The 17,036-nt window shown below is 43.6% G+C and overlaps 1 protein-coding gene across 1 annotated transcript in view; it reads right to left on the bottom strand.

Moving 5' to 3' along the window:
- Nucleotides 1–17,036, bottom strand: part of AUTS2 (activator of transcription and developmental regulator AUTS2) — a 793,219-nt gene that overhangs the window by 222,334 nt on the left and 553,849 nt on the right. Inside the window, exon 5 of the mRNA XM_030962942.1 lies at nucleotides 15,443–15,472. Coding sequence (XP_030818802.1) covers nucleotides 15,443–15,472 — 30 coding nt within the window. The remainder of the gene's footprint in view (nucleotides 1–15,442; nucleotides 15,473–17,036) is intronic.

Below are 17,036 nucleotides of genomic sequence, written 5' to 3'. Positions count from 1 at the left end.
TACAGAAGTTTAGCAGTGTGGGCAGGTTAAATTATACTAGGCAGGAGAAATCATTTCAATGTGAATCGAAGCGTTTACTCTTGTCCACTTCCAGCTCCAGCTTGTTATTCTCTGCAGCCCACAGCTTCATGTTTTCCAGCAGAAAAGCTTCATTTTGAAGTGCATGTTATACAGGGGGTGCTTTGGTTCTAGGACTTGCTGTTTGCTCACAAAACATCCTTAACACATCACTTAAGTGTGACTTGGTTCTTGCTCATCTAGTAATTTTCTATGAAATTCTATGTATTATTTTTTAATGTATTTAGCTGGCATGGCAAATATTGTGGTAAACAGATTATATATTGAGCAATATGGTTATGGGAAGTTTTGACTAAACCTTAGTGAATTAATGTAGAGAAAATAGTCTTATGAATAAGAATGAACTTCCAGAAAAATGTGCCATTCCCCTGTGAAAAAGGGCAGAGTAAAGAGCATTTTCAGCTTCAGTCCTTTATTCCTGCTGGAAAACCACAAACCACTGCTCAGCTCAGCCCCCTCAGCCTATTTCATGGAGTCACAGAGAGCACTCTGATTTTTCTGCCTGTCCCAGCAGTCCAAAGCATCAGCTTTCCTGCTTTTCCAGAGGGATGCAATCCACCCCACAGCCCAGCCCAAATGACACGCAGCCATTGTCCCTAAATCTAGGAAGGAAACCAGTCCATACACCTGTGTTTAAAGAAATACCTGCAGAAATGCTGCTGGGCTCATGTCCCTGGAGCACTGTGGCCATTTTGAGCTGTGAAGCACCAGCTGGAACTGGAGGGTCTTTAAGGTCCCTTCCATCCAAACCATTCTATTTTCCTCAGTGTCTGTAAAAGTAGGGTGACCCCTACACCAAATGGAATTCTTTTTTTTTGTGTCATTAGCCACTTTAGAATAAGTAGACACTCATTATTGGTAAATTACAATAAAATTTATGCTGAGTTACATGCAGCATCTGCATTAGTAGCCAATGAGTCCGTTCTGATTAATGTGACCACAGGAAGTAGCAGGGAGTGTGTAATGATTTGCTACAGCAGCTCACTGAAAGCTCTTTAGTCAGGTTTCCCATTAACAAAAACAAGCATTAAATTACTTAAAGACAATCATTAATTTAAATAAGTATTTTGTAACCATACATATAAATCAGGCACAGAAAAGAAACACAGAAAGTGCCCCAGTTGTCACATCAGCTGAAACCAACCCCAGGAATGCCCAGTGCCAAGTGCTCACCTCTCATTTTCCTGCCCCAGGACCCCCAGAAATCACATTCTGGGCCAAGAATCACAGCTTCAGGCATTCCACAGTGGGTTTTAAGGGGGTGAATGCTAAAAGGCAGCAGTCCTACAAGGCCTGTCAGATCCATGGGCAGGGCAGGAGCCCCTGCAGCCCAGCAGCCCTGGGAGATGCTCTGTGAGCAAACCTGGCAGGTCCCACAGGGCAGCCTTCTGCCCCAGGCAATGCTGGCTGGGATGAGAGTGAGCAGCATCAGAGGATCCTGGAGATCTCTGAGCCCTGGGACCACTGCTGGGCTCCAGAATGTCCTGGAGAACACCCTGACCCCCACATGTCCTGTCCCCTCGGCACTTGGGCAGCCCTGGTTCAAAAGCAAAACACAAATCACCAACAGCGGCCACTAAACTAGGAAATAAAACAAAACCAGAAATAAAACAAAGCAGAACTCTGAATGCTGGGCATGGGGTCTGGGAGACCTGTACTTCCTGACATGAATGATTTATTGATTCATAGGGAGGAGGGTGGAACAAGATGATCTTTAATGTCCCTTCCAACCCAAACCATTGCCTATTCAAAGTTTGCATTTACTTGTATTTAATTCCTCCTTATTGTCATACAATATCATTAATTTTTATCAAAAGATTTGGGAGTAAGGATGCCTTCTCTCTGTCTGCATTGTGCCTAGGTCCAAAGGAACCCAGTGTGGACGGTGTTTCTGAGGGCTGCTCCAGGAAACAGTAATACAAAACCAGTAGAATATTACTTGGATTTCAGGCTTCTATTGCCACATGTCTCCTGTCTTGAACCTTATGTTTACACTGAAATGGAGCCACAAAGACCATGCAAGGAGTAAGGTCAGAGCTGCTCTTGTTCTTGGACCAGGAGAGAGAAACAGAAGCTCCTTGGTGATCCTGCAGAAGTCTGGTGGAGCTATTCTTCCATTGCCTTTCTGAGGACACACTAACATCATAACAACCATCTTCCAGCACATTTGTATTCTTCTGGCAGTACAAGATGCTGTGGATATCTGCCATATTCAAAACAACTGCCCATCTTTGTAGTGCCCCTTAACACTGACCCCCCCCAGCAGCCCTCCTGCCCTGCTGTGGGCACTGGCACCATCAGCAAAGGGACCCTGGGAGTGTAACCAAGAGCAGGGGCTGCACTGCACAGGGCTGGGAGGGCTTATTTATATAAATAACAATTTATTTTAGAAATAAAAATAAATAAATAACATCTATAATAAATATATTAAAATATGTAAATATATAAATAGATATAATTTTAAAATAAATAAATTTAATTTATTTTAAACAAAATTTAATTTATTTTATAATACTATAATATCATAATGTTATAATGTTATAATACTATAATATATAATATATTATTATTTATAATATGTTATATGTTATATATGTAACATAGATATGTAATATTATATATGTTATAATATTAATAATATTGTAATTTATAATATATAATATAATTTACTTTAAATATAATTTATTCATATAAATATTTTTAATATAATAAAATATTTATATAACATTTACATTCTCCCTCTTCAGCTCAGGGCAGTGGAGGGGCTGGAAGGGTTTTGCACAAGGCTCTCAGCTCCCACCAGCAGGTAAACTGGGAAGCAGGATTTAGGAGTGTGAGGTGATGAACTCCCCTCACTCAGTGACTGATGGAGCTGCAGCCACGAGGTTGGAACCAGAGCCACCACAAAGGAAGGAGGAACACACTCCCAGGCTGCTGCACTGAGCTCAAAGCAATGCCTGAGGCAAACCCAGTTCCTGGGGGTTTAAATGCTCCTGCAGGCCAGGAACAAAGCAGGGCACAGGAGCAGAAACTCATGAGCTGGGAGGCTGGATGGCTCCAGTGCTGCCACCAGAGTGTGCCCCTCTCAGGGGACCTCAGGGGACTTGGCCTGTCCCACATCCCATCCCTCTGTTCTGAACTGTCTGACACTCTCCTCTCCTCTCCTCTCCTCTCCTCTCCTCTCCTCTCCTCTCCTCTCCTCTCCTCTCCTCTCCTCTCCTCTCCTCTCCTCTCCTCTCCTCTCCTCTCCTCTCCTCTCCTCCTCCCTCTCCTCTCCTCTCCTCTCCTCTCCTCTCCTCTCTCCTCTCCTCTCCTCCTCTCCTCTCCTCTCCTCCTCTCCTCTCCTCTCCTCTCCTCCTCTCCTCTCCTCCCTCTCCTCTCCCCTCCCCCCTCTCCTCTCCTCCCTCCCCTCTCCTCTCCTCCCTCTCCTCTCCTCTCCTCTCCTCTCCTCTCCTCCTCTCCTCTCCTCTCCTCTCCTCTTTTGCAGAACCAACCAACCAAATAAAAAATCTCTAAGTACATTAACAAAAATCCCCAGCAGTGCCCTGGCAGCACATAAAAATGCCATCAGAAACCAAGTTTTCTAAATGAGGTTGCTTGTAAACATTTGGCATGCACAGTCCAAAATTCACCTCTATCCTCCTTCCCTGTCTCTGGCTGAGGATTTGTGCTGCATGGGCAGCTCAGAGCCAATAAAGCAACCATCTATCAGCCCCTGAAACAAACTGTACCACCCATGTGTTGGCAGAAGTTCACAGTTTGAAAATGTTTCATGTCTTACCCGTTCCTAGAACAGCCCCTTTCTCTGAGATTATTATAGACTATCACTCATTCCTCAGTTTGTCTAGGATCTGCTAAATGTTTCTCTATAAATTCATCACTTGCACATTCACAGCCATGCATTAACTGCTCAGTTTTTCCCTGAAAGTAAGGAATTTGATATGATACATAAGTCACCATAAACTCCACAGGATTAAGTGAGTTATTGCATCTTACAGGACAACTGGTTCCTACAAATGATACCCTGGAAAATGACATTATTGCTCAGTGATTTGGTTCAATCTGATTGCTACAGTTAATGTAATAATGTAACTCAATTAGGATGCTTTTGTTATGAATGAACAACCTTGTTTAATATTGTCTGCCTGTCCAGAGTCAGCTGAAATAGGATGTTGAGGCAGCCTGCAAAGCCCAGAAATTCAGTGGTGCATTTTCAGGAGAGAGATCAGCATGAATTACAGGCAATTTTTAAAGACAAAAAGATCTTCTTGGTGTTTCCTACTAAAAGAAAATTACAAACCAGGCATCTTTGTAATGCCTGCAAGTGATTCCGGACTTTTCACAGAGGTCACAGAAAAGGCCTGCAGGAATCAGTGCCCACAGGCTGACCCTCATTTCCAAAGCAAAGCACATCAGGTTCACCTTACACCAGTTCTCCCACACTCCCAGCTCCCCAGTAGCTCCCAGTGTGCAGACCAGTAGCCACATCAGTCACAGTGTGCCCACACTGGGAGCCTGGCAGAACCTGCCAGTGGTCAGATAGACTTGTTTGGAGATTTTCCTGTTTTCCTGTGTGGTGCTTTCTGAGATGCTTCCAGCACATTCATGGAGTTCCCCACCTCAGCAGCCAGGGTCAGGGCTGGTTTCTAGAAACTCCCACCCCCTGAGCCAGAACATCTCTGCCATCTCAGAGCCATCTCCTTCCACCAGAGAACCCAGGGGCTCACTGCAGGGTGACAGAGCAGCAGAGGCTCTGGGACAAGGGGTTTCCTTGGCTGGCAATGCCCCAAGGGAGGAGGGAGGGAGGGAGAGGTTTTGCCAAACCTGCCCTGGATTAAGGGGAAGATGAAAGCCCAGAATGATCTTTACTCTGCTGGTACCTGCAGGCCCAACTCTAATTCAAAGCACGTGTTATTCTCCTCACTTCTGCCCTGCTTGGGGAATTTGTGGAATCCAAGAGACATGGCAGCTGTGTTATACCACTTCCAGGTCCACAGTGCCCTCCCTGAGCCACATGGAGAGAAGTATTTAGAGAACCAGCACGGTCCTTGCTGGAATCCTTCTCAATTCATCAGTGCATGCATTTAATTTCCTGTCTCCTTGTTTTCAGCCTGTCCTTGGATATGTTTGTGAGAAACCTGAGATGGTTACATGTGTTGTGGCCTCCAAGACTATTAAAACCATTAAATAACTGCCATAACTTTGTTCTATATGTATTTTTTTTTCTTCTCTTTCTAAAGAAACTTCCAAAGAAATGTCTCACCTTCTCAGCTCTCAATCCCAAGCCTTTTCCTTTTCAAGGAAAAGTGAGAACAGACATTCAGGAATGGGGAGCATGCCTCATACATGATTATAAAACCTGATTTGTAATGAAAACCAGATGTTATTCAAGAGCATAAAGTGTATATGAATATTATGCTTGAATAACATATAATCCTTAAAGAACACTTTGTATAACCTAGATATGTTTGGCCATGGCCAGACTCCAAGATCCACAGACTGAATTTCTGTCTGTCTCCACACACACAGATCACACGTGCCCACTCATCAATACCAGCAACACAGCTCCACAGCTCAGATCTAACCAACAGCAGCTCCACGGGGCTGTGCTGACCACAAGAATTGCACCTTTCAGGACACAGATTTCCTTTCAGGACATCTCATCTTACTTTTGTAGGGATTGTGTACAGACTTGTGCGAAATAACAGACAAAACTTCTCAACCTACTCAGAGATCAGTTCAAACATTCTAAATTAAGTTTAAAATTCTCATCTTTCAGGACAGAGAGAGCATGTGGGCACATGCACTGTGTGCAGACACAGACACACATCTTCCTTGAGTTTGAAATCACAACCTGCTACGTGCAAGATCAGAAAACCACTCTGTGATTTCACTCACTCTGTGCCAGTGGCACCTGAAAGTGAAATCTTGCCTGGCATTCCCACGTACACCCTTCATGGAGCCACTTTGATAAAAGTTTTGCTACACATTAAAAAGAAGATGTAACACTATAAAGTGAACAAGCAAAACTATCTATCATTTGGAATGTCTTTCTTACTGTGATCTAAGCTGCTGGGAAGGCTTTAGGAATTTGCATGTTATCCTTAGAGATATCTGAAAGTGTCTCTTCTGTTCCTTGTACAGCACTGAGCACATCACCAGCTTTAATCTTTAATCTCTTCTTCTCTCCTCCCCTACTGAGAATCAAATCCTACAATCCAGGCACAGGTAAAACTCTTGGGCATATAATAAAGTTTGGCTCCGAGTGTTGCAATTAGAATGGGAATATTTATTGCCAGGAATGTGTTATACCAAAAAAACCTGCAAATCAGTATCACATCCTGAAACTTGGCTCTAGATTGTAGAAACAGAATGCTTTGGGCTGGAAGTGACCTTAAAGCCCATCCCATTCCCCACATGCCATGGGCAGGGACACCTCCCACTATCCCAGGCTGCTCAAAGCCCTGTCCAACCTGGCCTTGGACACTTCAGAAAAAGTGGAGTGCACCTGGGATGGCAGAGTTGAACAGGGAAAGGTGGGGATTCAGGGCACTCTGGAGTTTCAATGGGATGATCTTTAAGGTCCCTTCCAACACAAACCATTCCATGACTCTGTGAGCCCAGACAATCTTCCCCCAACGAGCCCATGAGCTGCCCACCCATTCCCTCTTCAACTCACAGTGAATACAAACGCAATTAAACACTTCAAAAGAGAAAACAAAAAAGGTAAACAAACAAAACTCGGTTTTTTCCATTCTTCCTCCATCTGCTAATTCACAGAACAACAGAATGAGGACAGAGGAGACCAACTTGGAGGATTTCAAACACACAGAATCCCTGCTTACCTTACAGAAACACCCTCTATAACTATGTACCTTTTGCCTGAAATTATTATAGATATTAGTGCTGCTGTAGGGAGGAGAGCTTGTGGGCAGCACAGACGTGTTGTAGATATTTATAAAACCACCAGGAGGCTGCAATAAAATTATCATGGGGTATATATTATGCTTTTTCAAGAAGCATTTAAAACCACTACTATGTTCAATTTAACCTCTCCCCCAAGTTTCCTCAGCACACATTTCTCTGTATAGCTATACCTCTAATTTGGAATGTCAATATATACAAACAGACACATTGCAAATAATGTACATCTATATAAACAGACATGTTCAATGAAAGCAATGTCTATGATTTTCATAGCAGGCATCTGTATACATGAAAACACATGCTGCAAAATAATGCACATGCAGATAAGCTATGGCTGGTATTCTAAAGTCCTGTTTGAATCTAGTGATTGCTTATCTAAAAATGATAAAAAATTAAAATACTGGGCACAAGAGTGTGCTGCTACAGGTGTAAATATGACTCTGCACATATGCACAGAGCACAAAATTGAGTGCAACATGAGCAGACACTCATAACATCAGCATTTGCATGTTCCATACTGGTTATGCACCAGGCTCCATGCCTGTTACACATTTAACACATACCATTCCACAGCCCTGGATGCTTTTTGCTATCAGTTTGAATCTTCATACAATGGTTTTATTTTTATCCCCACGAGACAGCCCACAAATGACACTTTTTAAGCCCTGGTGGCTGAGCAGTGTCTCAAGACACTGATGTGACAGTGCTGGGGCTTCCAGCACATCGGGGACCCTCGGAGGGGCATCTGTGCCAACCTGCCCTGCTCCAGCTCTGCATTGTTTACTCACTGCCGGAGCTGGGCCTGAGCCCTGGGGAGGGCAAAACCTGTTTGGGCCCTTGACATTGAGTATCCTTGGTGCAGCAAGTCGGGAGCTCCGAGGTATCCGTCACCGCGGCTGCCTGCAGGCAGGCTGGAGCCAAGGAACTTGCCTGAGCAGCTAGTAAAATTTTAATGCACTCTGTAGTGTGGTCATGTCATACTCAGTTATGGCAAATAATCCCAGATGCCTGCAGAGGTAAAATGGAGCTGTAATGTGCTTGCCTCCTAACCCGAGCTGACAGCAATGATGTACGACTACCATTAGCGGAAAATATCACTTCAACTAACCCATGATCCAGCTCCGCTAAGGGTCACATTATCCAGGAGGAACAAATTACACTCCCAAAGTAAATACAAATTTTCTACACGAAATGGGTACCAAAAAAAAAAAAAAAAAAAAAAAAAAAAGGGAAGGGGAGCGGGGCTGGGGGAGGGGAGAGGGCGGAGCACAGGGTCCCTGTGCCGAGGGACAGCGGTGACAAAGTGACAAAGGACGGGAGCGGCCCGGAGCTCCCCACCTGCAAACACCGCATCCCTCACAGCAAACACGCTGGGCTCCCTTTATTGCCGCTCTGACCGCGGGGGCCCTCTGTGTGCCGCGGCAAATGAATAAAAAGGAGCCTTATCTTCCCTCCTAATGGGCCTTAAACAGCCAGGAACAGTTGCCGATTGCCGGAGCCCGGCTAGCACCGAGAGCCCGGGTGATCTTTCACCCCTGGGGCAAGGTGAAGGCGCTCCGTTCTGCGGAGTTAAAAAGACAACACCTGTACAAATACGCAGGGCAAATCGCCCTTGTGGGAAACATCCCAGCTTTGCAGAAATCGTTTTTGGGATAATACTGAGGAATGGTGGCTCTAATCTTACCCTTAGCCAAAATAAATATATGCCAAACAGTAAGACAGCAGTATCCCACGACCTGAAGTAATTGATTGAAATTGGGTTCTCAGCCACTGTTTCCCCGTTTGCCAGACGTGGTGGTTGGTAGCCACCATCGGAGGAGTTTGCAGCTCCCTCCTGTGAGCAATGCCCTTGCTGGAGCACAGAGGGGCTGAGTGGCCTGGCAGCTCCTCAGCCTCCATGTGCCAGCCCAAGCTGTGCCCCAGAACCCAGAGATCTGATCTGGGGAGGGCAGGATCCCCCAGAGCTCCCACATGAAGCCCATTTTGAGCCTTCAGGAACCTCAGGGCCTCCCAGCCCACAGTGGCTCCTTGCTGTTCCCTGACTGGGGGAAACATCAATGTCTCACACAACCTAAGGCCACACACCCATTTATTTCTTCTTCTTCTTACTAGACTGGACATGACACACTTTACATTTTGAAGTTTTATCTAAAAACCACCCCCAATCTTCCTATATAAATGATATAAATCGTCAATCTTATACTATATAATCACCAATCTTCTATAAACAATAGTTTCTCACTAGGGGTTAATGAAGGCCTGTCTTTGTTTTTTTTTTTTTTTATTATTGTTACAGTTTTATTAGGAGTTCAGTTCCTCCAATACCTGAAATTCTGTGATAGCTGGAGAATAAGTTAAATGTGACACTACAAAAAATAAGAGACTTGAGTAACTACAATAGCAAGAGATTTACAATCTGAGTGTGTAAAGCTTTGTGGTGATGTTTTTTGTTGACACTTAATTTCACTTCTGTGTCTGGACTCACATTTTCCTGTATTAAACCTTCACCTAGCTTCTCCCTTCTGAACTGGGGGAGTTGGGTAGTGCATTTCTTCTGCACTTATGGTTGAGAAGTGTGAGGAACAGGAGGAAAAAAACCCAAATCTGAAGGCAGGCCCTTCTTTCAACAGCCCAATAAATGCTCAGAGTTCCCTTTATGACTAAAGTTTTTCAGACTAGGAAAATTGTAATTTATTATTTATACTCCAGCAGTGCATAAACACCAAAGGGAAACCCTGGCAGAGTTTTAAACCACAAGAAGAGCAGAGATATTACTGGAGCACTGCAGGGCTGTGGTGATATAATTGTAGCTGGTTCCCAGCTGTCTCTGTGCCACAGCCCTGGCACCATCCAGGGGGATGTTTTCCCCTTGAAATGCTACCAAACTCTTCCTTCCCTCATTCCTCCCAGGGGTGAGGAAAAAATATCCCACATACAGTTTTGTTTCCAAGCACCCTACTAAAAAAATCCCAAACTGATGCAACTGCTGCCATGAGAGTGGATTGCACCTGTTTAAAAATGTAGTATATATTACATTTGTATATAAGATGACATAAAGCAATTTCACCACCATTTAACCCATTTATGACAAAGCTTTTGCAGAATGGAGAGAACACAGCCCTGTGCAAAGCAGCATTTGGCACTCTGGCATTCTATTTTCTAGCACAGTTTGTGGTGGGGGTTGTTCTGGGTTCCTCCTGCTCCTCTGGAAAGGACAATTTGCTGTGTCCTACCCATGCTTTGGGGTGAGGAGGACAGGGAGCAGCTCTGCCCCAGCTGAGCAGGATGCTCTGTGCTTGGAGCAGAGACATTCCAGCTCTGCAGGGCAGGAGGAAGCAGCTCCTGAAGCTCTTGACCAACAAACTCTGCATTTATCCAGAGCTATGCGCTGACATGGTTTTAGCAGGCCCTTCCCAAGTTCCTCTTTGGTTTATCAGAGCATTTATTACTACCTAAATCAGTCAAGCTGGCAAAGTTGGGAAGAACAACAAACACACACAAACACATAAAGACTTGTTTGTGTGGTTATTTAACCACCAAACACTGAAATGCAACCTGTGCAATAAACAGGGAGACACACATCTGCCAAAATGCTACTCCAAAATGTCTCTCCAAAGCCCACACACAAAATAATTGGGCAAAAGTGCTGCAGAAACATACAGAGGGTGCAGGTTTGAATGCTTTGGTGCAGAATAGCCATCCCCATCCCTTTTACCTGGGCATAGCAGAGTCATTTATGGTATTTCCCATGCCAATCTTTGGTTTGTACCTGATTTAAAGCAATCATATGTATCAGCATTATCCTTAAAAATAATCTGATTCAAAAAAGATCATTCTTCAGCTCTCTCAGTGCTTTTAATGGCACAGTATTTTTCTCTTCAAAGAAGAAAATTTTCTTTCAAAGAGAACAATAATGAAGCAACACAGTCCCACCAGCCCAGGCTCCTTGGCAAGCACAACACCCACTCATCCTAATCCCAATCCCTCCCTTTGGTACCCTCCCCTTCTGAACAGATGCCAACCCCTGGCACATTCAGGCACTGGTTTGGCTCTGTCCTTCCTCCCCATCCTGCACCATTCGGGCACCAAAGCTGAGCCCAGTTCAGCAGGGACACCTGGGCTGCAGCCAGGAGCAGCCAGGCACTGCTGGGCCCTGCAGACCTTGTTCCAGGGGCATTCGTGAACTGCTGGGCTGCTCCTGGGATAAACACAGCACTAAGGCATCAATAGGGATGGTTTTTTAGGCTGCACATCCCATCAGAATACAACTCCAGCCAGAAGCAGCCCTGCTCTGTGTGCACTGCAAAGCAGCTTCCCTGATCAATGAAGCATTTTCTTAAGAAGTGAAAAATCACTGAAGTGCCTCAGATCGAGCCTTTAATTTTAAAATTAAACAGAGAGGTGAGAGGAGATGGCAGAGATGGAGAATAAAACAGGACCTCATTTCTTACCTCATCTTTAGCACCTGACTTTCTTATCAGAGCTCTTTGTATGTCTTTTCCAAACAAGATTTCCTTTGATTTCCAGAAGACAAACTTTGTGTTTGCACTTATGTTTTTAATATTTTATTAATTACCATGGGTATAAGTCATAAGATTGTATCGAGATATCAAGAGCTAATACAGTTGCACTTAAATTTGTCAGCTGTGCAATAGCTTGCCCTAATTTTAGATTATCAGCTCTGGAGACCTGCTCAAAGAGTAAGACTGACAGACTTTTTAATGGAGAAAATCGGAGCTCCCCTGGGATCCAGACTTTTTTCTGATTCAGTAAGAAATCCCAGTGGCATTTGCTGAAAGGATCCCAGGATGGAAAATGACATCTCTCTAAGAATTAGTGCTTCTCACTCTGATGCAAGTCTTCCAAATATACTCTCCCTCCACAGACATGCCTGCTACCTCTTCAGACTTTTCAGCAACAGGTGGGTGAAATGTCTACTTTGAGTGCTCCAGTCCAGTCCTGTGTGTCAAACTGAAGTGAAGGAGCATGAATCTATATAAATAGACAAATTATCCACCCAAAATATGTCATTTAAAATTGAGACGCTGACACAGCCTTAGCTACAGCACCGCTAAGCAGGGGCTGCATCATTGTTTCAATTAAATATGCTTGTTTCTTCTCCAGGAGAAACCTCTGCAGAAACGTCTCCTTTGAGGGCAGACACAGACAGAAAGTGGCTCCCAGTTAAAGGCTGGGTTGGAGGCACAGCCATCACCCAGCAGAGGTCAGATATCAGCTGTGATATCAGCCAGATAGGCACGGATCCAAGTCAGGGAGAAGGACCAGGCTGAGGCAGCGCCTTTGCCCCTGCCACCCCCTCCATCCAGCTGCTCCTCAGGCTCCCAGCTCCTGCTCCTGCCTTCATGTGGCCCATCCTTCAACCAGCTCACCCTTCAGCCCCTCCATCTGTCACACACCTTTCCTGACACTGATCTGCCATGTTTCATTCAAAGGCTCTGGGATTCTTCCTGGATTCCAGGTTTGATTTATTCTAGCAGAAATGGTACCTATATGCATTATTTCTACCTCTTGTGGATCTCCTGTGGAGGATCAGTGGGGGTTTGCCCTCAAAAATCCTAAATGAAGCAAAAGTGCTTCCTTTGCATTTTCTGAAGAGTGAGTAGAGAATTGCTGTGCAGCAATTAACCCTGCATTCTGTACACAACAGGGTATCAAAATCTGCAAGAGACAGTCCTAGAGGAAAGCAGATCTGCTCTTCCCACAAACATTTCAGGCCAGGCTGTGTCTGCTGGGAGGGGCACAGCTCCACAGCCCTGAGAACACACCGAGCGAGGTCCCACCAAGAGCAATTTGTCAATTCACTGCCAGAACAGCTCCACAGCTGGGGGCCAATATCATCATGATATAAGGCATTTGGGTAAAGGATCTTCAAGCCTCTAATCCTGCTGAGCACCCCAGCTCTCCTGGCTGTTAATGAAACCTGAGGATGTTGGGCACCACTGATGAAATGCTCCCTTGGACAGGACCCACCATCCTCCCTTCTCCCAGTGCCGTGTGCTCACAGGAACTTTTTCTCCTAAAAATGTTATTTTATTCAAAGCAGGAATTCAAAAATCTTCTGGGTCCTATTGAAAGAGATCTAAAAGATCCTGCCTGTCTGAAGAAAAGAAGTTTCTACTTGTCAGTTAAATAAAGGAATAACGCACAGCCTCCTTTATAGTGTGTACTTTACCTGTCATCCAGCAGCCCATTATCACGTCACGGCAGAGTGCACTTTCCTGCAGGTCACTTTGTTTAAAATGACATGGATAATGCACATGTCAGCGAGCTGACAGTCCCCACCGTCCTTCAGAGATAAAACCCAGCCACCAGTGCCTGTTCTTATCTGGGGTACATGCCTTGCTCTATCATCTAAGTCAGGCAGAACATGATTTCTCCAGAGAGCACTTTTTTCATTTCCTGATTTTAAGAAAATCAAATAAGCACCATTTGTCTTCATCTGAATATGCTTGACCTGCTCAAATGATGATGTCTCGCATTTTATAACAGGCTACATATGCTGAATTCAAATTAACAGCAGAACAAGGCCTTTAGATCTTTGCCTGGGCTGCCAGCACAGCCTGAATAAATAAGTCAGGGTGAGCAGTCATCTCTCAGAACTGGGCCTGAGCTGTGGAGCTCAAAGATGGCTCTGGTTCTGACATTTGAAAAGCACTAAATGTTTAGGGATATTTGGGCCTGCACTTAATCTCATTTCATTAAGGGGAAGAGAAAATATGGATCACAGAGATGGAATACACATCTGGATTTTAAATCCTGCCCACACAAGTACTGGGGTATTCCATGTGAGGTACAATCTTGACTCTCTCTTGTATTGTGCATCCTGAACCAGCATCTCCCCTCCATCCCCAAAAGCTGCCTCTGCCTTTTTTATACTGGAGGGCTGCAAGAGAAAAAAAATGAGTGAAACAGGCAGAGGTTCAGCTCCATAAATGCTGCAGTGACAGGAAATTACACTTTTAGTTCTGGGTGCCATAAACATAGAAGCTGAAATTCAGTTTATCATCTTCCTCTGCATAAGGAACATCCTGAAAATGAATAATCACTTCACAGGATGGAATGTAATGGTAATGCATTAAAAATTCATATTGAAAAGTGCAGGTTAATATTCTGTGCAAAAACCCAACAAAACCTCCCCTTTCTGTTGTCACACTGATTAACTCCAGTGATTAGTTCCCTTATGCAAGGAAAATCATTGCATTTCAAAGTAAACAGCAGTTCTTTAACATAGTTAGCAAATTATTAAGAAACATGAGGAAAAAATCCTCTACTTGGGAAAAGAGCTGAAGGGCAAAGCTTTGGAAGTTATATACAGAATGGTTTGAAAATTTCCTTCCTGTTACACCAACCCTGCAGAAAACTGATTAAATTCGTGGAAGGTGATTTTTGTACTCATTGTTTCCCTCTGGATTTTACAGCATATTTGCCCTTGGCTGTTGGGTGAGCTGCACACCAGCCTGGTCATCTCTCCTCTTCTTGGCCTGCCTTGGAGCTGGTTAACAGAACCACTCATGAAACTCTAACCAGTTCAACATTATTATAGGAACAATGTTTTCTGACATTATTTTACCCTCCCCTGACTTCCATTCCCCAATTTATCCAAGGAAAGGGGAGGCAAAAATGATTACATTATCAAAACATCCCTTAAGGCTCAACATACAAATAAAAATCACAAAATCCAACCTGGAAATAAAGAAATTAGGCCAGTTTTTCTGTGATAATTATTTCAATTTTTCCAAATAAAGAAGGTTAGGCTGTTCACAAACATAAAATAACATCTAAAAATATTCATCATTATGGATACCAGTTCTTAATTACTATTAGTCTTCTAAATAATAGGAAGCATCAGAGACCACTGTCTGACTCTTTCAGATTAATTTTTTCCCCTTTCCCACTCAGAAGCCCAAAATCATGGAGACAGTGCTCAGCAAGTTGTGTTACTTGACTTAATACACACTTTCCAAATGTTATTTCTGAAAAACAGATATATCAACCATAACACTTCAGTTGGAATTTGCAGGCCTTTGCCTGCAGAGAAGCACAACAGGCACTAACAGTGATTAAATAACTGTTAAGAAGTGCAAATGTGAGGGTTACCAACAGACTCCGTTGCTGCTACAACTTCCAAGGGGAAGTGTAGCCATGGAAAGGGTTGGTGGTGAGACTGGTGTTCATAAACAACCCACACAGACCATGGCATCAATATGCTTCAGGATGAACTGTGTGGCCTCCAAAATATTCATTAGAATTCTCTTTCCTTGGAGTTCTATTCCAAAATTAAATTAGAGACAGAAATTTTCTTTGTATAGAGATGCTTTAGATTAGTCCAAGAAGAAACTTTGAATAAGTAATAGATTAAGAGGAATAAGGGAATCCAATAAATTAGTTTTGCTCTCATACTGATTTTCTTTCTTACCTTTTCTTCTTGATCACTGTCGCTGTCACACTGAAACACAAAAAGAGAAAAAGCATGGGTAAGACAAGCTTGCTACAACAAAAAGAAGATAAATATTTCTGTGAACAAGATGGGTGATACATTCACAAGTGTTGGGCATCACATCTGGTACCTGTAGGAACAAGTGCAGTTACTGTATGGGAGGAAATTCCCCAGTGCTGTTGCAGAGGATGCATTTCTGTGTTTGAATGATGAAAAACCTGCCCTGCATGCACCAAAGCCATTTGCAAAGCCTCTGCCAGTTCAGCTCAGGGGCACAGGAGCTGGAGGTGCAGGGGCACATTCAGACCCCAAAACTGGATCAGGGAAGAAGAAAAACAGCCTCAGAGGGCTGGAGTGTTTTCTTTGGATGAGCAGTGCTCCTCATGCTGCTGCAGTCCAGCAGCTGCAGGGGCTCCTTGGGGATGCTCAGGTGTGCCCAGCACTCAGAGGAGCCTTGCAAGGCTGCTGTTCTCCAGGAACACAAGGAAAGGTCACCCTGTGCCTTTGCTTTTGGCTGCTGAAATGAAGATTGCAGAGATCACAGGGAAGCAGGAATGTGCCACAGCCACTGATTCCCTCAGGTTCTCTGGGAGTTGCCCAGACATCACAATTTTACAAAATGCTGACTGGTAACTCTAGAGAGTCTTGATATTCATCCAGTGCCATTGCTCAATTCTTAAATAAGTTTTACTATTGTAGGAATAGAGCAGGACTAGATCACTCAATGTTTCTGAAAGACAAGCATCACAACCCAAACCACATTTGCATTTGCTGGAAGTACAAAATGTTGGAAACAGGACTCTGGGAACCCTGGAACACACAGGCTTGAATTCTGGGTACCTGCAGCTCCTTCTGTGGGTCTGTTTTGTTTCTATCTACAGCTGGAGGTTCTGGAGGATGAATTGTCTCTATCACTCAAGACTGAGCTATGCAGATCTCATGGCAAACATTTCCAAGGAAAACATCACCAAGCAGGAGACCCAGGCTTTCCTACCCAAGGAGCAGCTGACTGTCAGGCTCTTACAGCACTCAGTTAAGCTCTTTATGTACTTATATCTTTATGTATTTATATCTTTATGTACTTATATCCTTATGTTCTTATATCTTTATGTATTTATATCTTTATGGTGTTTATATCATCTTCTAGTATTTTTGTAAGACAACTGAATTGCTTTGAAATTAGTTATATTTTGTGAATTCCAAAGGTTAACTGTACAGTGGGATGTGAACAGACAGAGCCAAATACTCCCACAAATACACATACTTGATTTGCACAAATCAACTCATCTCCTGTCTGTTGTTTAATTATAACTTTTCTGTTTCACTGGCTTTTCCCTTGTCTGCATCAGTACAGGGGGGGAAAAGGTGCCTTCCCTACACCACTGAGCTATGTACTAACACATTAGAGATAAGAACTATTTCTAGGTATTTTTGAACTAATTTTAAATGAAGGAAAGATGAGATAAAATTACAATCTTCTTGCAGCTGATTTCAAATAGAAAAGGAAGTGAAATTTATTTAATAACTGAAGTGATTTATATAGCACTAGTTGCACCTATTTAATACCAGAGTA

Source organism: Camarhynchus parvulus, chromosome 19 (genome assembly GCF_901933205.1).
Source record: "Camarhynchus parvulus chromosome 19, STF_HiC, whole genome shotgun sequence".
In the NCBI taxonomy this organism is placed as follows: domain Eukaryota; kingdom Metazoa; phylum Chordata; class Aves; order Passeriformes; family Thraupidae; genus Camarhynchus; species Camarhynchus parvulus.
This window is presented reverse-complemented; position numbering and strand designations above follow the sequence as displayed.